General features: G+C 34.6%; 3 protein-coding genes across 3 annotated transcripts; 1 reads left to right on the top strand and 2 right to left on the bottom strand.

The window, feature by feature from the left end:
* Nucleotides 1-1,150: 1,150 nt before the first annotated feature.
* LOC141697624 (malate dehydrogenase [NADP], chloroplastic) lies at nt 1,151-7,764 on the bottom strand. The gene is given in 15 exon segments (XM_074502109.1): nt 1,151-1,520; nt 1,642-1,695; nt 1,984-2,052; nt 2,135-2,203; nt 2,607-2,729; nt 2,813-2,914; nt 3,003-3,077; nt 3,182-3,272; nt 3,358-3,385; nt 3,388-3,427; nt 3,507-3,688; nt 4,438-4,522; nt 5,361-5,447; nt 7,295-7,388; nt 7,474-7,764. Coding segments are annotated over 15 exon segments (1,311 nt in total). The 5' UTR covers nt 7,632-7,764; the 3' UTR covers nt 1,151-1,466.
* A 1,380-nt stretch (nt 7,765-9,144) lies between these two features.
* LOC141698256 (putative CoA ligase CCL5) lies at nt 9,145-11,785 on the top strand. The gene is made up of 4 exons (XM_074502925.1): nt 9,145-10,794; nt 10,971-11,038; nt 11,300-11,402; nt 11,506-11,785. The coding sequence occupies exons 1-4, from the start codon at nt 9,385-9,387 to the stop codon at nt 11,629-11,631; spliced, it is 1,707 nt and encodes a 568-aa protein (XP_074359026.1). The 5' UTR covers nt 9,145-9,384; the 3' UTR covers nt 11,632-11,785.
* Nucleotides 11,786-12,252: 467 nt separating this feature from the next.
* LOC141697206 (acyl-CoA-binding domain-containing protein 4) lies at nt 12,253-19,137 on the bottom strand. The gene is made up of 14 exons (XM_074501484.1): nt 18,950-19,137; nt 18,161-18,298; nt 17,902-17,979; nt 17,685-17,804; nt 17,520-17,586; nt 17,386-17,447; nt 17,044-17,183; nt 16,839-16,965; nt 16,028-16,142; nt 15,834-15,922; nt 14,913-14,996; nt 13,274-13,570; nt 13,014-13,073; nt 12,253-12,813 (listed from the first exon to the last, which is right to left on the bottom strand). The coding sequence occupies exons 2-14, from the start codon at nt 18,254-18,256 to the stop codon at nt 12,649-12,651; spliced, it is 1,500 nt and encodes a 499-aa protein (XP_074357585.1). The 5' UTR covers nt 18,257-18,298; nt 18,950-19,137; the 3' UTR covers nt 12,253-12,648.
* Nucleotides 19,138-25,163: the final 6,026 nt, after the last annotated feature.

The raw sequence follows: 25,163 nt of genomic DNA, 5'->3' as shown, positions 1-25,163 counted from the left end.
GACTAATGTTGAACTTTTTGGAGCGGGCGATGCAGTGATCGTCTCGATGAGTTGATTATATACTTCTTTGTGATCCCTAAATCTTGTGGTAAGTTTGTCGATTTTTGTGAAACTTATAGAATATGTTCCGATGTATGTAGCTCTTATGTTTGCGAATAAGCTCGTGTTCATTAACTAGGCCCGTAAGTTTTGAAGTTTGATTTGTTTCAACATAGAAAAGCTAAACAAACCCAACTGACTGCTCAGTCCCAAAATTTATTCTGAATGGCTGCGGGGACTCGGGGTAGGTTGAGACTTAGACCTGTTTCATTTAGAGTGAGATAATCACCGCAGCTCCCCTTCTCCCCTAAACTTCCTCCGGTCTTTGTCTCAGGCTGTATGAGGCTAAAACTTGGCCCAGGTACGCATTAGCGTCGGACATCACCCAGGTAGTAATTTGAAAGATACCAAGCCTACAATTCTTGGAAGACACTGTTAACTCAGCGGCATCTATATGGGGCGGACATGCTAAGGCTAACTCGATCTGTGATTTTATCTTTTGCGACAAACCAAACAAAAACAAGTCTTTTTGCGCCTAAAACTAAAGCAACTGAAATATAAGAAGGGTTTTTAAGGATCAATTAATTCCCGACAACATACTCTCACTCGGGCCAATCCCCAGTCTTCGCTTGCAAGAACATTTCAAGCTTGAATGAATAGAGATATTATCACTTCATGGATTATAGTTAAACCTCTTTTAAGTAATAGGGCCCAGACCAAAAAAAAATATTACTTTAGCGAGTTTATTACTTTACCGGGAGTAAAAATACATAGTGTCTATTATGTTGGAACCGGAGAAGAATATTATTTTAGTAAGGTTATTACTTTATCGATTATTATTTCATCGAGGTTTAACGGTAACTAAAACGCACCGAGGAGCTACATGCAAAACACGCCTGAAACAAAGTAACAAATTTTCTGCCTGCATTTTTCACTAATTTGAAGATTAAAATTTCAAACTTCCGATTGTCTTGTATACTTGGAACACATATTATAATTTTTATACGTATAGTATTCTAGCTTATTCTAAGATTAAAGAAATGAGAGATACTTTGAAATAAAATAAAGCATTTGAATTTCGTACACATTGTACCAGTCTAGCTAGAGAGTGTATGAAACGTCTACTCACAGCTTTAGAGCCTGGAGTAAGATATACATAAGAGTAAAAAAAAATACATATACAATGGATTTACCAATGAGGCAATAATACATGTTCATGCTATTGTACAAATTTCCAGAGCACCATTTTTAACTTGCCAAGTCTTTCAAATTTGGAACTTCACTACAGTTGAGAATTATTAACAGCTGCAAATTTATTCTACGGCGTAATTCTTGTGGTAACGATATAGTTTCCTGATATAAGAACATGGAGTATGTCCGGTAGGAACAAGGCAAAAATTCTATATATGACTTTTGTGCGATTAATTCTACATTTCTCCAGGAAGCATTGTGTCCCCTGGTAAATCGCAGACTGCAATACCCTGCGAAGATGAAGAAAAAATTTCTTTAAGAAGAAAATACTTCGAGATGTATTAATATACTGTATTTGCGGTTTTGGTGTGTGTGCACATGGGTGTATGTCAACAATAACATGATTATAACCTCTCCTGTAAGATGAGCCACACATTTTTTCTCTGCAAGCAGCTCCGCTTCACTCTGCAGAATCAATATTCCATTCAAATTCAATAGAACTCAATTATATTAAAAAATACTCTCTCGAGATATGAGGACTTCCGTATCTTACCCTTTTTGTTCCCAAGTAAATCCATATCACTTTTAATTAATTTTTTGTAATGTCTTGTTAAGATCATGTATAGAAAATTAGTTATCCATATTTCCAAACAAGAGTTCTCTTATCTAGGAGTACCGAGGTCCGAGCATTATACCAAATAAAGAAAAAGGGAGTAAATAAATTCTTCTTCACTATTCAAGAGAAAGTATTACCTTCTTTATTCTCTCGAAAAGGTAGTCGTCAAATTTAATATCTTTCACTAGTTCATAGTCACCATCACCCTGAAATTAAATCCTCCCCTAATATGAGAAACACATTTCCATGATAAATTAACAAAAGTTGGGAAAGCGAGGACCATTGTACCTTGGATCTGCATGGCATGCTGAAAACGATATCTTCGGCTATGCCATAGGGATTCCCGTTAGTATACACCTGTGCATTGTAAAGTTCAAGTTAGTAACTGCAGACTAGCACAGAGAATGATTGCAACCACCACATGAAACATACAATCATTTAATGATTGCAAGATAGTTTTAGCTAATCTGTTAACCATTTTATTTTTGCTAATAACAATCTGTTAACTTTACATACATAGCACAATAACAGCATAGCATGTCTACTTTCTGAGAAATTTAAATTTTAAACCATGCAACTTTCTCTCCCCTATATGCACTTTTTATCTTTGTATGATTAGAAAAAGAAGCATTTGTACATGACTACATTTATAGTCAGTAACAAAGAAGTTGTATTAAACTTACAGACTGCAAGAGAACTGAACACAGAAAACATGAAGCTAATATTACAAAAAGAATGCCAAAAAGAAGTATAGACTTACTCCAGTAGAAAACCAATCACCCTCAGGGGTTGGAGTTACAAGTGACCTTATGCCATCAACAATTGATACAGCAGTTGATGCAGCAGAAGATCGTCCCCATTTTTTAATCAGAACGCCACCTCTCTATAAATCCGTTACTTCTCAGATTAGTAAATAATGCCAAGTAATACAGAGCTGTATAGGAAAACAGTCTTAACAATTCATACCGTCTGGACCATTTGAGTGAAGTCTTCTTCTAACCACTTGGTATCCTTAATGACTTCTTTGACTGGTAAACCATCTATTTTGGCATTCAAGAAATCTGGAACCTGAAAAAAGTTCAGTCGAGTATGTTGTTAAGGAGAATTAACTGCTCTTCTTTTACCATTGTTCATCACAAAAATTTTACTCGCTGACCTGCGTAGTAGAGTGGTTTCCCCAGATGGTCACATTAGATACTTTATCATAGAAGACCCCTGCTTTGAGAGCTAGCTGCAGAACCATAAGATGAGCATAAATATATAAGAACACATTCGATCTTGAGAACTAGTGCACAATGTCGGATGCTAGATAACTGAATCACTAGTTAACCATACCTGACACTTTGCTCTATTTTCATCTAATCTAGTCAAAGCATGAAAATTCTTTGCAGGAATATTTGGAGCATTTTTCAAGCAGATCAATGCACTGCAAGGATAGAAAATGAAGGGAATCGTTATATTACATGGCTAAATCATACAGGGAATTAAGCAAACGAGCTGGTAAATTTTACTTGGTGTTACAGGGGTTTCCCACAACATCACTTTGACGTCACGTGAAGCAACGTCATTTAGAGCTTTTCCCTGTCAATGAGAACAATTACAATTAATAACCCATGATAAAATATTATTTGAATTTTCAAGTAAAACAAATTACAAGTACCTGCTCCGCAAAAATCTGACCATTTATGTCTAATAAGCCAGCCCTCTCCATTCCGGGTCCTCTTGGCTTTGCTCCAATTAAAAGTGCCCATTCGGCATCCTGGAACACTTCATAAGGATCTATGCCAATGCTCACCTCTCTAAGCAACGGAAATAAGGAATCCTCTAGTTCCATCGCAACGCCTACATCACTTTATGATTATAGCAAGCGAATATTGGTTTGGAGTATTAAGACTCAACAATTAGGTAAAACAGTTGTACATTCAAATTCATAGTATATCTGTTATATTTGAGCAAAACATTGTATGTTAAACATTGCTTTTGTCCACCATATGTAATGCCAGTCCTTTTACATTATCTTTTTCATATTTTATTAATGTTAGAAAATTTAGAAGATGGACAGTGAGCATATAACACCATACAACTGTACAAGATGGCAAGACTTGACATGTAAACTTATTACGACTCATAATTTTACTTTCTATCGATTAGTTCTTATGCATATACAAGCTATTGACTCCAAAAAATACCGTCAACAAGCAGCTGCACTTCATCTACATGCAATACTGCAACTATCGCTTAGCCGATTATTTATAGAGCATAAATGACATCAGGAACGGAGCCGAGATTTTATTAAATTTATATAGTGTATTTATTGATTTTATAAAAAGTGTAAATTACGTAGTTGTATAAACATACTCTACTTTCCACTTTTGAACTCATAATTTTATTCAATTTTGAAAATCCATTATTTTCATAAAAAACATTTTTAAATTATCCATGCAGGATACATATTTAAGAGGGGGGGGGGATTAAATATTACAAATCTAGTCATATATTTTTAATATTATATTTACCACTGTTCCGGATTTTCGGGTGCCAGCATTTTTCAGTGATATGCAGTGGTGACAAAATAATACTAGAAGACATACCTTCAAGAGCTTCAAATGACCTTGTTGATCCCAAAAGTTTTAGTGCAATAGGTTGATCTGGCCCAAAAACCTCACCCGATGCGAGCTGACATGATAAAACAAGTGCAGAAAATTGTTCATATAACAAACTGAACGAGTTTAGACAATTGTGAATTTTAGTTATACAGCAGTGAGCCAGTGACCATGGTGGTGAGTGTAATGGTCAAATAAAAATTGTATCGCTGGCGTAATCCCCATTACGCTTAATTGTAATTTGACTCTGAGTAGACTGTCCAGCATAAACCCTATAACACATAGTATGATGGGGTTACGGGGTATTTTTCTTCTTTGGAGGGGGAAAGGGGGTTCATGGTTGGTTAATTTTTGGTTTTATTTAAGAAAAATATCCATTAACACATTTGCTATTTAATATAAAATAAGATCAAAACTAAAAACATTCTACTCAAGATAAGAAAAACAAAAGCCTTTTCCAACCTCAAGAATCATATTCACTCTTCTTAAATTGGAAATGAAGAAGGAACAACACTAACTTCAGAAGTTCTCTTAAATAAAACTACGTTTAAAGAAAGGTAATCAATAATACTTTTGCATAGAAGATTGGCTGTAGACGAACATATTGGAACAAAAAAAGTATAAACAACCTACTACTTTGACGCGGGAAAATAAAACTGTGACAAGAGTGAATGAAGTGAAACTATCGACATAAGTTTTTTGATGATGCGTGTTAAGACATTATGTCACAACTTCAAAGGTTTCCTTGCACATCAACTTAAAAAATTGTATATATCATGCTCTTTTACATTATCCAAATTAGTAGTCTTTTCTTCCTATATATTTTCCCTTGGTTCAGATGGCGGTGATAAATGGCCACTTTTTAGTGAAAAAATAGGTTCAAAAATAGTTCAGAATTTATAATGTCTTACTTTAAAAAGCAAATGATTAGATATCATTCCTGCAGCACCTGAAACAGCAATGTTGATCATTTTCTTCCATGATTTGGTCTCTTCTTCCTATAGAGGGAATAAACAATTAATGTTAATCACAGATAAGCAATATGATCTTTCATTTAAATAAATGCAAAGCATATGGCTATGAAGTGCACATAAAATATGAATATTGATGACACGAACTTTTAAAATGTCTCTCTAATGTTTCCTGCTACCTATTCAAGGAACTATAGTGACAGCTTAATTTTCCTATATATTAGGGTGCACTAGTTAATTAACAGAACAAGCGATACAACATTCGAGCACTCTTTTATAGCACACTAGTGAGTACAATTGTCACTTGAAATTAAGATAGAATAAGCCACGAAACATACTAGCACTCTTTTGTGGCACACTAATGTAACACTATCTTAGCACAATTATCACTTGAAATTCCAAGCCTGCTCTTGCAGTTTGCTATGCAAAGATATTAAAAGCAAGGTTACACAATTATAAGGTGGAAACACTGCTTCCCTTTCGAAACCGTGCGTAAGTTTCAGTAAGTACTATAATTGTAAGTTATACATATTTTATTTTTATTTAAATTTTAACAATGAGCGATGATATATAGTATTGAAACTTTTTTATAGGATCATTCAACTCATCCAAGCTGACCCAAACCGATGTACGACGGGTAGGGTTGGGTTACAAACTTATATTTTACGGGTTGTGTTAAAAAATTTCAAACCGATTTAATTGGGTCGGGTTGTAAAACCGCCTCCAACCCAGCCAACCCGACTCATGTGCAGCCCTAGTAAGTAGACCATTTCTTTCGATATTTGAATTTCATTAGCCGATTCATTTGGCTATTTACATTTTTCAGACGTCACAGTCTAAAATTATGCCATCAGAACAAAATTCAAATTTCATAAATTAATAGATGAGTATGTTACAATTATATCATCTAAACATTATGAATAAAAATTTGTACTCAGCAGTCAGCTCTATTCACCATCCAAATCTCTATTCACCATCCAAATATATATAATGATTAATAAAAAGAATAAAAAAGTGATAATATTACATATTTTTGTGCTTAGCCGAATACTATTGAAGCCTCCATAGATAATAATAGTTCAATCCAATTGGGAAAGTATATAAGAAATTATAATTGTTAGAATAATATAAGATCATGGAAAGGGTCATTCTCTAACACCTTAAGGTTTTAGATGAGCTGATTACTCAACATGGTATCAGAGCTCAGGCTGGCACTTAAGGTTTTAGATGAGCTGGTTACTCAACAATAATTATCAAGAAAGAATTAAATAAGACAACATTCACAGCAATAATTATATGTATAATGTATGTGAAGAAAACATCTAGAAGTCGAAAAAATGCAAACATATAAGTACATAAAATATTGTAAAAGATGTAAATCCCAAAACAATGTGTGTAACTATACATCAAAACAAACATACAGGCTTAACAATAGGGGTCACAGTTTCAGGTCCAGAATCGTGTTCCTAAATGTGTCAATTTCTTGCTCTAAAAACTTGCTAGTCTAATAAAAATGAGAACTTTAAAATTTCATTCCAATAAGCTTATGGAGTAAGTAATTCAGGTCATGTTCGGATTAAGCCAGTCCAAAATTCACCAGTGAAAAAATAAAAATATTGTAGGAAATATAAAGGAGAAAGAGCAATGTGCTGTATCATTATCAGATTGTGTTTTTATTAATCATTTCAATTATCGAGCCGGGTTGTTGGACATTGTCATCCTAACTTAACACTGAGTTGCAAACAACCAATACTTATGGTGCAAAATCTTGAAACAATAATACAAAATCAGCTAAAAAAGCAAAACTAAAACAGCCAAGTTCATTACTTATAACCACTAACATAATAACATACAAGAAAAAGGAAAAAACTTACAGCCTTTAGATCATAAGTAAGACAAAAGACACCAAAACACTCAGGTTTCCTCTTAGAATCATCACTTTTCACAGCAACTGATGCTTCAACTTGCCTGTAAAACAATCAAGAATCAACAATAACCAAAACCAACAAAAACCCAAATGCAAAACAATCCAAATGAACTAAAAAACACTTACTTTGAACTAACAGAGCAAGAAATTCTTGGGTTTTGAGCCTGAGCAAAACTTGTATATCTAAGGTGCTTATAAAAAGAGTGTTGAGTTGATGACTTAAAGAAAGAGAGCTGTGAGTTTTTAAGACTTGTTGTTGAAGAGATGTCTGCTGCAAGTGCCATGGCAGCAAGTAAGCTAAGTTAAAGTGGATAAAAAGTGAGGATGTGTTGTCTGGAGAGGAGAGTGTTGTGTAATGAAAAAACCAGGATTATATATAGGACCAAGGTGTTTGGAGAGAGTTTAAGTGATATGGTAACACACACTGTGTTTTATTTATAAGGCTGTACATATGACACTTGTATTTGTTGCCTCATCTTCACAAATTTTAGTGTCTTGGACTTTGATGCTTTTAATTATTCATCTTTGTAAAAAAATGGGAAAAACTTTTCATTGTCAAACATCTTTAATTCTTTATTATTAGTTCTTTATTATTAGATGTGAATAAATGAGCTAAATAATTTTAAATTTAATTCAGTTATTTATGAAGTTATTTATGAGTAGTATTAAATATCCCAAATTTGTTCATGAATCATCTGAAAAGTTATTAATATCCCAAATTTGTTCATGAATCATCTGAAAAGTTATTAATATCCCAAATTTGTTCATGAATCATCTGAAAAATTATTTGAGAAAGGTTTTAAAAACTTGAGTAAGTGTATGTTAATATTCATGCAAAAAATGACACGAAAAAATGGCACGATTTGTACAAACCGATCTTATTTTAAATTCTGGTACCATAAAAGTCTAGAAGATCATGGATCCTGAATTATGGACTGTGGGGTTAAAAGTATGGCCATGATTTTTATTTTTATTTTGAAATAAGTATGGCCATAATTCTATTAATTATTTTTGAATCATAGTTATGAAAATCTTAATACATGGGTAATTGCAATAGAAATACTATTAGATCGTTAATCGAAAATTAAGTGGCCTTCACGTGACTAAATGACCCAGAATGTGGAGTTAGAGCCCAGCAGTACTGGAACTCTGTCCATGTTATACAAAATCAACACAAACAGACAAAGATTTAGGCCCACATCCCATTAAAGCCCACTACTAGTCACACTCACCCTGACATGTTGCCACCAAGTCTTGTTACTAAATCCATGTTATTTGTGTCTTTTTAAATTTAATTGAATACTTATATAAACTTAATTCATTACAATTCATTGATTTTTATATTTAGTAAGATTAGTATCCTAATTAAATATTACTTATAATTTGAATAATATATTTTTTATTTTTTCAATAAATAGATACCTTTTTATTAACATTTTGAAATTATCAAACTTTGAACTTTCTTTAAAAAAGAGATGCCAAACAAAAACTAGTTAACTAATTGTGTTTTTTCATTTTCTTTAGAATATAATCCTTATTAGAAAACCTCTTATTACATCTTCAACATAAATACAAACAAAAAAACTCATTATAAACTATTTTATATTATTTTAATTAATCATTTTACTCAACCCCATTTCCGATGCTCTTACATAAACCTCGAAATGAACTTCTTTGATTTCATAAAAAACGTATAGATATACACTACATGCGACACATGTCAAGACTCTTTCGTTTATTATGCTAAGGTGGGAAAATCTACCTTAGCATAATAAACGAAACATGCAACATGTCGCCACATAAAATTGCAAATGCTAATTTAGACTGAACTAGTGGATTCTTCTGATACAAGAACAAGTCCCTCTTCATTGCCGGCTACTAAAGATATACTTGGAATATTTCTTTCAACATCCTTTCCATTGCGGATATATCAATGTTTCAAATTGACATCTTATTTTCTTTAAACCATTTTATATAGTTGGTGATTCCTCACTCCACATTTGACAAGAATATACACATCCTAAAACTTATTTCAAGATGTCCGGAGAACAAGGATGGATCAGTAACGTCAAAAAACTCGAAAATCGAAGCGATAACATCGACTGGCGAAGCGGATTTGATCCGCAAACAGGGGTCTATAACCCGCTGTTTCAACTTCCAAAAGGGTACGAAATACCTACAAGTCACGTCATTGATACTGCAGCATATGTGCTCTCTATGTTTCCACAGCAAGACATGGCCGAGACTCGACTAGCACTTGTCGACTCGGCCACAAAGCAGCAAGTGACATATGGACAGCTACGACGGTCCATCAAGTCACTTGCTGCTGCTCTGTTTACTGGACTTGGGATCCGTAAAGGGGACGTGGTTTTCCTGCTGTCTCCTAACTCGGTCCTGTACCCAACCATTTGCCTTGCGGTGCTATCTATTGGCGCGATTTTAACAACTGCTAATCCGCTCAATACTGAATCAGAAATTGGGAAGCAAGTACGTGACTCTGGCGCAAAAATTGGAATAGTTTCCTCAGAATATATGGATAAATTATCCCCAACAGGGATTCCTACATTGCTCACAACAAGGCCTGACGATGACACTATACTTTCTGTCGAGAAACTAATTGATGATTGTGAACCAGTTGACTTGCCTAAAGTTCACATAACTCAGTCAGACACTGCAGCAATTTTATACTCCTCAGGAACCACTGGTGTTAGTAAAGGCGTGATTCTCACACACTCAAATATTATATCAATAATGGCGATTCTCAGATGGTCCGTTATCGTTTCATCGTCAGAGAATGACGTGTTCTTATGTTTCATCCCTATGTTTCACATCTATGGTCTGGTTTTTTTCGGTTTGGGCTTGTTTTGCTCTGGGATCACGAATATCTTAATGCATAAATTCGACTTCAAGGCAATGCTCGAGGCTATTCAGACCTATAAAGTGAATAACCTCCCAGCAGTTCCTCCAGTTATACTAGCACTTGTAAAGTATGGAAACTGTGGATATGACTTGACATCGTTACGAAGAACAGGCACAGGGGCTGCACCATTAAGCAAAGAGTTAGGGGCAGAATTTAGGATGAAGTTTCCATGGGTTGAGCTAAGGCAAGGATATGGACTAACTGAAAGCTGTGGCGCAGCAACTTTCTTTCCAACGGATAAAATAGCATTGGCTCATTCAGGCTCATCAGGAATGTTGCTTCCAGGTTTTAGTGCTAAGGTTGTAGACCCCGAAAGCAAGACTTCATTGCCACCCTATAAACAAGGGGAATTGTGGTTAAAAAGTGAAGCTGTAATGAAAGGGTACCTGGGTAATGAAGTGGCAACAAATGCCACGATTAGTTCGGATGGGTGGCTTCAAACTGGCGACCTTTGTTACTTTGATGAAGATGGGTGCCTATACATTGTCGATAGGTTAAAGGAGCTTATCAAGCACAATGGATATCAGGTATGGACACAGTAGAAATTATTAACAGAAACAGCATTTTAACGAAATGTAAACATGATCAGTAATATGTCTGGATTACTGGCAACTTTTTGTTTAGCTACCTAGATTGCTGTAGAGAACATGTCATATGTTAAACTTAAACTGAATGATCATGAAACTTATGTTGTGTATTGTAGGTAGCGCCAGCAGAACTAGAAGCCATACTTCTGACTCATCCTCAAATACTTGATTCAGCAGTTATCCCGTGAGTTGAAGTCTGTCTTAAAGCTTTGCGTATTTACTTTTGGGGCTCACATAATAATATAAAAACCAAATATACCCACTATATTGTCCTCAAAGTTTGGGAGCAAAAAGGTTCAAGTGTGCGTAGACCTTGCCCCTACGTGAAGAGAGTGTTTCCCTGAAAACCCTCGGCTCACAAAGCACAAATGACAAGATGAACATAAATTGTCTGTTCATATATTACATTAAGTTGTACAGGCATGATAAAATTTAGGTTTTGCAGAATTGAAGATGAAGAGACGGGAGAAATACCGATGGCATATGTTGTAAGGGCACCTGCTTCTGAACTCACCGAAGAACAAGTCATTCAGTTTGTTGCCAACCAGGTTCTTCTTTAATCCTTCCACTTCTTCATTCTATAGCCGTTGTAAACTGAAATCACAAAAAAAAACTGAAAAGTTACATATATATTGCTAAACAACATTTCAGGTGGCTCCATACAAAAAAGTGAGAAGAGCTGCATTCATCAGTGCCATACCAAGATCAACTGCAGGCAAAATCTTAAGGAAAGATTTAGTGTCCCACAGCCAACAGAAAGTCATCTCCAAAATGTAGCAATCTCATCTATACGAGTGTTTACTTGTAAACAATGTTCGAAAGAATATTGAAACTCGTTCTTTGAGGCATCAGTAGAAACATCAGCAGGCGCATCAGAGTATCAAGATACTAGTTCACTGCATGTGAGAGAACATTTTCTAATTTGCATAATATTATATAATGAATTTCAATATTTCATATTCCATACTTCTGAAAATAGGCAAACTATATGAATTGGTTTACATTTGGATTTGATACTACTCATTTTAAAACAGCAGCGTAAAAAAAATTCGCATACCATATGGCTATACGAGGACAACATGCAGAACTTACAGAGTATTGGTCATTTTTACCCCCATTTACATTATGTTTGCCAGAACACAACATGCTGGCCCTTTTACCATATAAATTGAAATTCGATGTGCATTTTGTGGAATGCGTCCGAAGAAACGGAAAATACCAAAAAGTTCGAATTCACTAAGAAACTATTTTCAGTTCCATAATCACATTCCCACATTCTTTCAACAATCCTGTGTATTTCACTGATACAGTTCTTACAAGTTACATCCATTAACCACAAATGTATCCTTACACATTACTTCAGATATCCTTAACAATAAATTCTGTAAAATGAAAACATTAAAGAAAAAAAATCAAGCATGAACATATAGCTGTAAAATAACAACAATATACAAGTCTGTTCAGACCAATATTCAACAACTCAATGTTCAACAAAACAACAGCTCAAACTAAAGAAAGTTTTAATGTTGCAACAGACCAAAACTAGTTTCTACGACAGGACAAGCAAACTTTGGAACCTCTATGCAAAAGAATAATTTTGTCCATATAAATATAAAGCCAAATTTAAGTGTAAAACATATCATATATTAATTATCATGATTAAGTTAAAATTTTAAGTTTACTATCAATTCTTATATCTGCCTGACAAAATTTTGCATTGCTTTTACTTGCAAAACAGCAACGTCAGCTGAAAAATTGTCTGCAGAGTGACCAGCTCATTTTTTTGAGATATATCTAGCCGGCCACCCACCTCCAAACTCCCCCTGAACTTTGCCTCTGAACAGCTGAAGCGACCTCTACATCACGATCAAACTCTGCTTTTTGTCTCCGGATCTCTTGAACTTCCTCCTCTATAGACTGCAATGACACAAGCATCTTCTGTAGCTCCGCAATTTGTGCCTAAAACCCATTAAAGAGAAGATAAATAATATGTAGCAGCAGATAAATATGCTTCACAGGAGAACTCCTCCATTGAATCCACTCATCTTAGAAGATATTAATCCCCACTTAATGCAATACATATTTAGTGGTCCATTAAACCAACACTTTACATGACTAACAAAAAAAAGGCAGACTAGATAATACTAAACAGATAGTACCTCGAGTTTAGCACATCTGGATCTCTCAGCTACCAGCTGACCCTGAACAGATTGAAGTTCCTGCAGGAAATGCTAAATATGACTGGTTTTCTATCTACCAAAAGTAAAATCTGACAATTTCATATCAATTTACTGACAATTATTTTTATTTATTATTATAGCGGGAAACTTTTGTGCCAACAAGTAATTAGCTTAAATTTTCAATCAATTTGATTTACTGACAACAGCTTATATAACGAATTTTTTATTAAGTATGATACCTTGGACAAATCAACATGAGTACTACTAGTTTCATCAAGCTTAGCTTGGAGCGCGGAGTTTTCTGCCTGTATTTCTGAAAGTGAAGATTCCAACAGCTTCTTATCTTCTTTAACTGTTTTGATTTCTAATGATAGATCCACCTCAATATTTGAAACCCGTGTATCAGTGAAAGCCGCCTTCTCAGGTGTGGTTAGAGCATATGCGGCTGTAACCGAAGCTGCAGCTGCGGCAGCTGCTGGTGATTTAAAGATCTTGGCATGTGTCGAGTCATTTGATTTTGGTCGCATAACATATACCTATAATGTCATGGTGCTTTTTGAGAGAATATTATTCTAGTGCCAGAAAAGATCAACAGTGAGAAGAAAGAACAAAAAATTATAATTTGTGTGTGTGTGTGTGTGAGAGAGAGAGAGAGGGCGATGAGAGTGTAAAATAAACAACTTGAACTTGAGTGACAAAATATTAATAAATTTCCTAGTCCCATTAAATGTTAAGATTCCTTCTGACTTAATTTTTTAATATTTTTTTAAAAAGATCAGCATTACTAACACTAAAAAGGTTCTCGTTGCACCAGCACTGTATCAATAAAACATTGCTTAAAGTAAGACTTGATGATTACAGCAACAGCTTCACATTCATCATACACACTGAGTTCTGTTTTCCTTTTCTCTTTTAAGGTTTAGGAAGCTTTTCTGTTTAAACATTTGTCAGTTCGAGAATCAAGACAAATGCCCTGTTTTAAGCCTCTGCTTCTTCATTTATACAAAATATGTGGAGATATTTGCTTTCATCTATAAACCAAAGAGTATAGGTTTGCACCTACACAGTTGTTCATACTGAAACTTGAAGAGAAAACATCAAGTGTGATTTTGTACTACTAAAAATGACAATAATGTGTTGCAAGTAGTGCAAAAACACTGAATGTATCTGTTATGGTTCCTTTTCGTCATAGTTACTAGAAACTCAGTCAACACAAGCAGTTGGGAACAGCTGCTCAAAAGCTATTTTGTGGGAGTAGATTTGTGGTTCTATTGCAGATTATTAGCCTTATTCACAACGACATATTTCTTGCTAACAGGTGCAGATTTTCAGGCTAGTAGTAGCAGAATTCAGCAGAATTCTCCCCCCCCCCTTCTTGCACGTGTTCTTATATTTTATGATTTACCCAAACAAATAGGGAAGGGAAGGAAGACTAAGGATAACACGCCTTTTAGGCAAGGATTAAAGAAGATATCACTATAAGGTCCCATTTCTCAATCCTAATCACAGGATCCTTTTACTACTTTCCCCAATTTCAGATACATCTATCTATATGTGTATTTCAGACTTAATAATTCATTTGTAATTTAGAAGAAAGAATAACAAAGTTTCTAAAGGCCACTGGTTCTTTTGAAAATTAGTCTGGTACAAAATATACTCTCTTAAAACTGAAGACATGTGTAGGGTGTATATTACACAAGAAAGTCATAGTTTAGGTTTTCACGTACTGTTGAACTAGATATACAGTTCCAAGTCTTAAAAGTATGTAATCATAATATCATATAGATTTATTGTGCAATATACTATAAACCTTGGCAGAAAGAAAGTCCAATTTTATTCACCAAAATCATAAAAACAAAAATAACAAAGTAAGTGTACCTCGTTATTATATTTCCCATTGTAGCCACCAAATGCGACCAAAAACTTCTCACCATGTATAATTGACGATGAGACGCTCAGCCCCTGTTTCAATCGAGATGACATCATACACAAGGCATTCAAGTACATGATTATAATTTATGTGCAGACTGATGGCAGAAGCCTGATACTGGGCGGTATGAACAGTAACCATTTTGTTCATAAAAAGTGAAGCAAGACTCAGATTCTTATTATATTTAGATTCTACACCATAATGAGTTTAATGCTCAAATAGGGGGGGGGGGGATAAATAAAAAGTTGCATACTTATAACAAAATATATTTGTAAAGTTGTTTTGATGCTAAAGATTAATTTCGATTTTTCTATACAGGAAACAAATATGAGCATTTCATTAATTATGCAAGAAAAAAACAGTCAGTTACTGGCTTCCTGCATGTCAGACAACTTTTTAAAATACCACATCTCTGCATGCAAAAAGTTGACAGATCTTAAGCTCTGTGATTCAGATTATAATTGTTAATCAGCGCCTTAGGGTTTTGGTTGTGGTCCTGCGCTATCATAAAGATGCATGTTCATCACTGCAAGCAACTAGCAAAAAATATTTTTAAACTCTTATGTCTTACCAACTAAAAGCAGCATGTTAATATAAACCAATTACATTAAGCTAATGTTGAATATACATCAAGCACCCAATTTTGAACGAATAGAACTTTAAATTACACTTCCTGACTAAGATAGAAAGGCTGAAACAGGTGGTTAATGGGCAACCTTAAGTCTGTAACTGCTAGCATGTCACTTTCAAGAAGCTCTCCCCTCTGAACCCTACTGAGAACTAAAATTTCCTATAATGTATTTTTACATATGCAAATTTCAGTAACAAAATTACCAGTCCATCTAAATTTAAAGGTATGATAAACAAACCTCACTAGCCAGTGGATCTCTTGCTTTTACACTGGTTAACACGGAAAGAACAAGCTTTGACATATTTAATGCTAGAGTTTCTTGAGCACCTGCAACATAATATAAAAAATGGTTCATAAATTTTAGTCAAACAAGATTAAATAAAATACATCACATACAAAGAGTTGAACTACGCAATCACAAGTACTTCGTACCACTTCTGTTATCACCACCACCAACTATATACCACTTATCATCAACAGTTACACCAGCATGGCCCGCTCTAGGAGCCACTATTTCACCCTGCACTTCTGGTTGGGACCATTCCATCTGCCATACATTTGGAGTTTAGTATGCTAACTAGAATTTCAAAACTGTTTTATTAAAATCATTTTAGGTGATTTCTTCGTATTAAGTTTAGTTTACTTGCCAGGAACCGGTTTCAAAGGCCACATAGCAAGAATATTTACTTCTGTGTATCTGGGACGATAGCCTTACAAATGCACTTTTCTTTGTAGCCTAATTAGTTAGGAATAGCATCTTTGTGACTTTAAGTGCCATAAACAAAGAAACACTTATATCTTCATATGTTTATCCCAGTACTAATCTATGTGTTCCGGAATACAATGGAAAGAAAATAAAAAAGGAAAGAACATTAAAGGAAAAAAATGGAAACTAGTGCTACATGGTAATTTTCAATAATCAATTCAAGGTTTAACCATCTACATGTCATCATCAAACATCAGGAAACCAACAAAAGCTATTATGACTATATGTATCATTTAATAGTTCTTTTTTTTGCTAAATGTATCATTTGATAGTTAGAAGTGCACTTCTAGTTTGGTACAAGAGTTTTTAAGAATCATATAAAAAACAATAATAATAGTTGCAAACTCTAAAGGACAACATTTATTCTGATTTGATGTTAAAAAAAAACTTGCATGTCAGAGTAAATTCCTCCATTTCTCCCCCAAAAATACTCTTGCTGAATTCATAGAAAATAGCATTTGAAAAGATGAAACTTACTGTCTCCAAGTCCAATACATTTAGATCACCATAAAAAACTGAATGAGAACAGCCCCCAAAGATTAGAAGGTAACGTCCTGCATGCACTGCAGCTGTGTGATCAAATCTGGGAGCTGGACTTGTCTGCCTATAAAGGTACAAACATAGATACACAGATTTAAAGCGCACGAAACTGGGCAAGCTTTATTGTAACAAAGATACTTACGTTGTCTCTAAGTCACTCCAAGACATCGTTTCCAGATCAAGAACATGAACGTCGTTTAGCAATCTTCTGCTCTTGTCCTCTCCCCCAAACATTATCAGTTTGGAGCCGACCAACGACACCGATTGTCCACTGCGTGATATCTGAAAATTTGGGACCATACATACACAACTTATCACTGTGACGGGATATGGAAGAACTCTAAATTACCAGAAGTTACAAATATACTAGACCCAGTCCCAAGCTTGTTTAATGGTCAATGCAAGGAAAAGCAAATAAATAGATATTTAATACAAAGCCTAAATGTATGGTTATAATGTCTGGAAAGTAAAGTTGGTTAGTTACCGGAATGTCTCCTGTCGTCTCTATCACACCACACAGGTGCGACTCAAGGTTGATAAATCTCACTACAAGAAATAATTTAGACAGCGTTAGATTTAATTATCAAAGAGTATGTGTAACTTTCCAAGGAAATAGACCTGTTACTCTATCAGATATGTTCTTTGTTTGACCACCAACAATAATGAGCCGGTTTTCCCACTTAATCTGAAAACAAGTTTGTACAAAATGCATCAATTATCCTATAAACAATATCCTAAAAACATGTTAGGTAAACAAGATTGAAATTTATTTAACCGCCTTACCATGTTGTGACTGGATATGGCTGGAAATGCTATTTCTGGGCTACTATGCTCAATGTTTTCAAAACTTGGGTCCACATTCAATTTTATTGAAGACCAGGTCAAGTTATTGAGATCAAACACCTGGAAAATGAAATCACTATCAGAAGTATCACTAATTGAAGAAACAGAAGACTTTTACATAGGGTTATAGGGAGGAGAAGATGGGTAAAATTATTACCTGAAAATCAGATAAATACCGACCATTACGACTTCCACCAACTATGTACAACTTTTCACCAACCACAGCTGCAGCATGCTATTAAAAAGGAAAGAGTGCCACCATTAGACCAATCCAATGTGAAAGAGAATTATAAAGTGAGAAATCGGTAGTGCAAACAAGTCTGAAAACTTTGATGCAAATTCAGTTCAATCCAAACATAAAAAAAGGCAACAAAAGCAATAAAGAATAATCTTAATTACTCTATTGCATGTAAAACCTTGTATCGAGCTGATGGCCTTGGACCAGTTACAGGGAGCGCTATCCACTGGTCATGGTCTAATTCCAAAAGCCAGTTTTGGTTCTCTGTACCCATTCCTATGTCTGAAGGTTCTAAACTTTCTTCAATAGCAATTACCTGCAACAATCATACAGTTGTTTTAAAGTTACAGTGATATGATAATTCATCATTTTTTCTCTACATAGCACTGGAAACGTTGCCAGCATAAATGCAAGAAGGATGTATAAATCAATTAGAATCAATTTGGTGCTGCAATGGGTTTGGTACTTCCAATGCCGGTTTTAGAGTACGATTGCGCCTCCGCTCTTCTCCACGATCCTTACCTAGGGACGATTATTGGTCATAGTCAAAGAGATCTGGTTCCTCCTAATAATACTTAGAATAGTAAATTGTTCTTTCATATACTTGATAAAAGTATTTTAAATTTGTCTAGCAATAAATTGTTCCACATCTTCTCGGCTATGTCATTGTTAATCTAATCTAAATTTAATAAAAGTCATACAAAAGTGAAAGCATATCTACATCTATGACATCTTGTCATACCAGCATTTCCACCAATACAAATTTAACTAGTTCAAAATAACACTACACATAATTCAACACATCCGAAAAATCATCAACATATAAACACATTTATATGCTAATCATATTCACAATTAGAGAGAGAGAGAGAGAGATCAGCATCATAAGTTAAGTGAAATAAGAAAGATGAATACAGAATTCAAAATTAAAAGAAGTAGAAAGTTAAGAGAAGGTAGATAAAGAGACCTAAGTAGGGTGTTGAAATAATGAAATTCCGGCGAGATCGGACGGTGGAGATGGTCCGATCTCCGGGAGACAAATCTCGATTAAGTTGAGGAGTTTGAGTTTGAGCTGAGGTGCGTGTGTCTATGTGGGGTACTTCTTGTGCAGTTCTGTTGGAAGGTGGATCTGTATTGTGAATTGTGATCAATCATGTGTTGTGTTGTGTTACGATAAGCCTTATTAAAATGTACGGATTAATTTTAAAAACATTAAAATTAATTGACTTTAAATAAAAGAATTTATTATTATCTTATATTAGTTTTGTTTTTAAATAAAGACGGATATCATTACTAAAAAATGTGGCATAAACAGCCTCCAATAACATATACCTAGAGGAGGAGACGTAAACACACTTTGACAATTCAGAAAACATGGTAGGCTAACTGCTAAATGAGCAACCATATTTGCTTGTTTTTTAACAAAAGCTATTATAATAAATAACCTGGTTTAAATCTAAATAACATGCGACATGCATCCAAAATGTGACCAATATTCAGCAAATTGCTAGATGAATTTTGCAAAACTCGGATATTGATCACAAAATTTGTTCTATGATCATCCTTTCATGGATGAAGTAAAGAAGCCGGTAGGGCCTTCGAGAACGATAAGAGATTATACTTCGACTATCGTTGTGACCGTCACATGACGAAATCGTTTTTCCAGTAACTAAATTTCTATCATGATCCCGAAATATCAAACCGACCGAGAACGAGTCAGCCCCCATACATATTGATGCATCAATATTTAATTTAAAAACTTGAACATCAGGTTTATTCTATTTAACCGGCTCACGAATGGTAGTGATCAAGTTAACAGTCGGTTGAATAGGTCGTTTAGCTCTGGCCTCTATCCAATCAAAGATTGTTTCGCGCTCCACTTCATGGCTATAGCTGCATTGACTACTCTGTTCTCCTATACTTCCTTATTACGGATGAACCATATATCCCAAAGAATTTTGGCTATGGCCAACACCTAACTAAAGGACACAAACTCTAATCATTAAGTAACTAAGAAGGGGCGAACTCCTCCATTGACACATCAAAATCTCGTATATGTATACTGCTAATATGCCAGTGCAAAAGGACAGGAGAAAAAGACATGATTAAGACTCTCATTGCTTCCATCACACATGGGACAACTGAGATGGAGGTGAACTCCCTTTGTACCCAGCCTGCTCCTCACAGGAACATTGTTCCTACAGAAATGTCAGAGAAACGGTCATATCTCATAGGAAGATCTAACTTTCAAAACTTGTTCCACCCCTATGATTGAGTAACAAGACCAGTTTCAATGTTCCCATTATGCCACAGTTGATATCATGTTTTCACAGAGTATTTACCATTAGAAGTTTTAGACCATGCATGAAGATCCACTGATGGAAGAGCAGGAATACGGGTTGACAAGATCAATTTGCATCTTCTTTAGAGAAAAGATTTAAGACCTTGTCATCATCCCAAACTTTTGCATTATGTTGAAATAGATGAGCTACTGTCATGGTATTATCGGGATACTCCCTATCTTGATCAACTCTAAAATCATCCTTGTCAGCTAGCCAGAGGTCATGAAAATAACTGATCAGCTCTCCATCACCTAAAACTCATATGTAGTCTTGTTTAACTTCATTTCGTGTTGTGATAATTCTTTTTCAGATAAAACTTGATCCAGAAGTCACTCTCGCCTGAAGAATGTGAGCATTAGGAAAATATTTTGCTTTAAAAAATCTTGACACAAGGGATATAGGATTGTGAATGAACTTCCAGATATGTTTGGCCATGAGAGAAACATTATAAGCATGGAGATTGTGAAATGCCAGACCACCTTGTCACTTAGACATGCTCAAACTGTTCCAGACAACCCAGTTAAGATTCCTCCTATCAGTGGAACTCGATTGCCACTAATAATTGTTCATCATCACCTCCAACTCCGTACATATTGATTCAGGAAGCAAAAAAGATGATATACAGTACGACGGAATGGCTGTTGGAACGTTCTTAATCAAGACTGACTTGCTAGTACAAGAAATTTTTTTGGTCTTCCATCCTTGCAATCTTTTCTATAGACGATCTTTAACAAAGTAAAAAACTCGTTTTTTCGATTTTCAACTAATGATGGTAGGACCAAATACATACTTTTTTGCAGGTCATTGCTAACTCCCAAGATAGATGATATTGCATTCTAGCGTTTCTGTTTGACATTTGAAATGAAAAAGATCTCAGACTTTTAACAATTGAGAATAAGCCTGCATACTCATCTATAATATCTTTGACCAACTCAGTTTCATGCTGATTAGAACGAAAAAAAATAAGAATCGTCTACAAATAAGGATGCGAGATAATCGGGGTTGAGCTGCTGACCTGAATATCGTGAATACTTTTAACTGAAACGGCTTTAGACAATGCAAAAGATATGCCCTTTACATAGAAAAGAAAAAGGTAGGTAGAAAGAGGATCTCCCTGCCTTATTCCTCATGAATGAATGATAGGCCCAATCGTTACACCATTTAAGAGAAACTCATAAGAAACCGTCCTAACACACAATATCATTCAATTCACCCACTGTGAATAGAAGCCCAAAGAATGCATCATATACCTCAAATACCTCTAATCCACTATATCATACGCCTTCGATATGTCCAACTTCAGCAACATATCCCCCTCACTACCTCTCACTAATTTCTTCATATGGTGAACAAGCTCAAAAGCCACCAACACATTATTATTGATGTTTCTGACCGACACAAACGCAGTTTGATTCTCAGTAATCAGATGGGTTCATTTTAACCGATTTGCTAGTACTTTAGACAAGATCTTGTATAAGATATTGCATAAGGCTATAGGTCGTAAATCCTTCATATAGTAGGCATTATTCTTGATAGGGATTAACACGACGTTGGTGCTGTTAAAATTAGCTGGAAACATGTTTGATTTAAACCAATCTCTGCATATGTAAACATCTTTACCTAAAATCGGCCAAAATTGTTGGAAAATGCGGGGTTAAACCCATCTTGTCCACTTACTTTATCTAAAAGTATTTTCTTCACAGCAGTTGTAAATTTTACAAATGATAATTCTTATACTAGCATTTGATTTTGAGATTCAGTCACACATCTACTTTCCTCCTCAACTTGAACATGCACACTTTGATGGTCACCTCTAAAGATGTTAGTAAAATAATCTTTAACTATGGTGCACATGCCCTCTTTATCATTCACTCGAACTCCATTATTCACTTCCAGGATTGAATATGATTTATTTTTCTCCGCGTAGAGGTTGAGGCATGAAAAAAATTGGTATTATCATCCCCTTCTGTTAGCCAAAACACATTTGCCCTTTGTTTATAATACATTTTTTTGTGAAAAAGTAGTTCATTCAGTCTTTCCTTTTATTCAAAATATATCGTAACTCCCTCACTATCAAATACAATTCACCAGCTTAGCCAATACCTCTTTCCACTTCTTCAGTTTGTCTCGAAATTTTTGGAAAAAGTTTCTCCCTTAACGGGTCATGAACCTCGAAACCGAGATGAGTTTGGGGATGATATGGGAGGGAGGGAGAGTAAGCCAAAACTCAGTTTCTTTATGAAAGTTCGATTCTTGAAGCCATGTGTTTTCAAAACGGAACTGAAATTATTTATGAGAGAAAGCCAAATTATACAGGTCCAACAGAATAGGGTCATGATCTGATATTGTGATATTAATAACACAGAGTTTGCATAAGGGAAAAAGATGTAGCCAATCATATGTAGCAAACGCTCTGTCAAATTGTTCCTTAAACCATTCATCGGTACCACGAGATTTTTCTCAGGTGAATTTGCCTCCTTGTAAATCAATTCTACTGACAGAGAATCATCAATGTCTGCTTGAAAATCAAACATGAGAGACTGGGCTTGAGGAATTCTTCCTCATTTTTCACTAACATCCAGTAAATTATTAAAGTCGTCAATAATCATCCACGATATATGAGTCATTCCTGCCAACAAATGTATAAGATCCCAGTAGTTCCTTCTGCTAGTAGCATTTAGTTTTTAGATTCAGTCACATATCTGTTTCCATCCTCAATTTGAACATGCACACTTTGATGGTCACCTCTAAAGATATCAGTAAAATAATCTTTAACTATGGTGCACATACCCGCTTTATCATTCACTCGAACTCCATTATCAACTTTCAGGGTAGGAATATGATTTAATTTTCTCTGCGTAGAGGCTGAGGCATGAAAAAAATGGTATTAGCATCCCCTTCTGTTAGCCAAAAAACTTTTGCATTTTGTTTCCAATATACTTCTTCATGAAGAAGTAGTTCATTCAGCCTTTCCTTTTCTTCAAAATACATCGTAACTCTCTCACTATCAATAGGATCCACCAGATTAGCCAGCACCTCTTTATGTTTTTTCACTTTGTCTCGGAATTTTTGAAAAATATTTTTCCCTTAATGGGCCATGAACCTCGAGACCGAGATGAGTTTTGGGAGGATATGAAAGGGAGGGAGAGTAAGCCAAAATGCAACCGTTTTTTTATGAAAGTTCGGTTCTTGAAGTGATGTGTTTTCAAAATGGAACCGAAATTGTTTATGAGAGAAAGCCACAATATACAGGTCGAACAGAACGGGGTCATGATATGATACTGTGGTATTAATAACAGAGAGTTTGCACAACGGAAATTGATACCGCCAAGTACGAGTAAACGCTCTGTCTAAGCGTTCTTTAACCCATTCATCGGTAACCCCGAGATTTTTACTAGGTGAATTTGCCTCCTTATAAATCAATTTTCACTAACAGAGAATCACCAATAACTGCTTGAAAACTAGACATGAAAGACTGGGCTTGAGGAATGCCTCCCCATTTATCACTAACAGTCATTAAATTATTAAAGTCACCAATAATCATCTACGGTATATGAGTCATTCCTGCCAACAGACGAATAAGATCTCAGGAGTTTTTTCTACGGGCTCTCTCGGGGAAACCATAAAAGCAAGACAAAGACCAAAGAGTAAGACCATTATAAAAAAAATTAACATTCACATGATTCTAGGAATAACTGGTAACCTCACAGCTTGCATTATTCTTTTAGAAAATTGCCAGACTTCTACTGCGACCAACCCTATCTACTGAAACACATCGAGTAAAATTGTACTTCCCCCGCAACTCTTCAATTTTATTAGCAAAAGAGATTATTTCAGATAAAAAGAGAAAATTAGGGTTATGTGCCTTAATAAGGTCACCAAGAACACGAACTGTACGAGGAGAACTCAATTCTCGACAGTTTCAACTGAGAATATTAAAAATAAAATATTAAAATTGGGAAGAATTTGACTTAAATTAAAAAGGATACGAAGAAGTCGTGAGTAAATATTTAAATTTCTAATTGCATAACGGTCAACAGAGTTTGTAGTTATGTTTAATACAAGAATTGATTTATTTAATAATTTATATATATTTTAATTTATTAGGCCAATATGTTAACAAACTTTCTGCGAATATGTTAATCAATCAACCAAATTATCATATGTTTTGCTTATAATAACATAATACTATTGATATAGATCTCGACATAATTATTCATTCGCTTAAAAGTGTTTCTCAAGAAAAAAACTAATTAAAATGTAGATTAGTGCATTTTATTTGTACTTAACTACCAATAGTTAATACATATTTTTTCAATACTAACAAAGTTATAATATTTAATTTGTCAAAAATATGTAGTTCAAATATGGCTCTATTATATTCCAAGTGTTCGGTATAAATAATTGTCATTTTGTTCGCTCTACCAATGCTGGAACTATGGAATAAAATTATTAAACTATCCAAAAATATCACGGTCCGTAAGATATTTTTTTTTAAATTCAATTCAAGTGAAATTCAATAATACAAATGTCAAACTTTAAATTTTATCAAAGTTTTAAAGACTGTGAGATTTAATTTAGTTAAACCTCATAACATGGAAAATATATTATTCCACTCAAAAATTTACTTTTTAGTAGAAAAGGGCTCAGTTAAATTATTATCAATTTTTTTAAATTATGTATACTAACAAGATTTAACTAGTTTAGCATGAATACATAAATTTGTAAACTAACATAATATTTGTGCAAAATATCGAACAATTAAGCATGAATACAAATATTAACTAACTTATAACTCTTGACCTTACAAAGGCTCAAACCCCTCTTAAATTAAAGAGT

The sequence above is a fragment of the Apium graveolens genome, chromosome 11, assembly GCF_009905375.1.
Source record: "Apium graveolens cultivar Ventura chromosome 11, ASM990537v1, whole genome shotgun sequence".
Taxonomy (NCBI): Eukaryota; Viridiplantae; Streptophyta; class Magnoliopsida; order Apiales; family Apiaceae; genus Apium; species Apium graveolens.
Note: the sequence above shows the minus strand (reverse complement) of the source record. Positions and strands in the feature narration are given on the sequence as shown.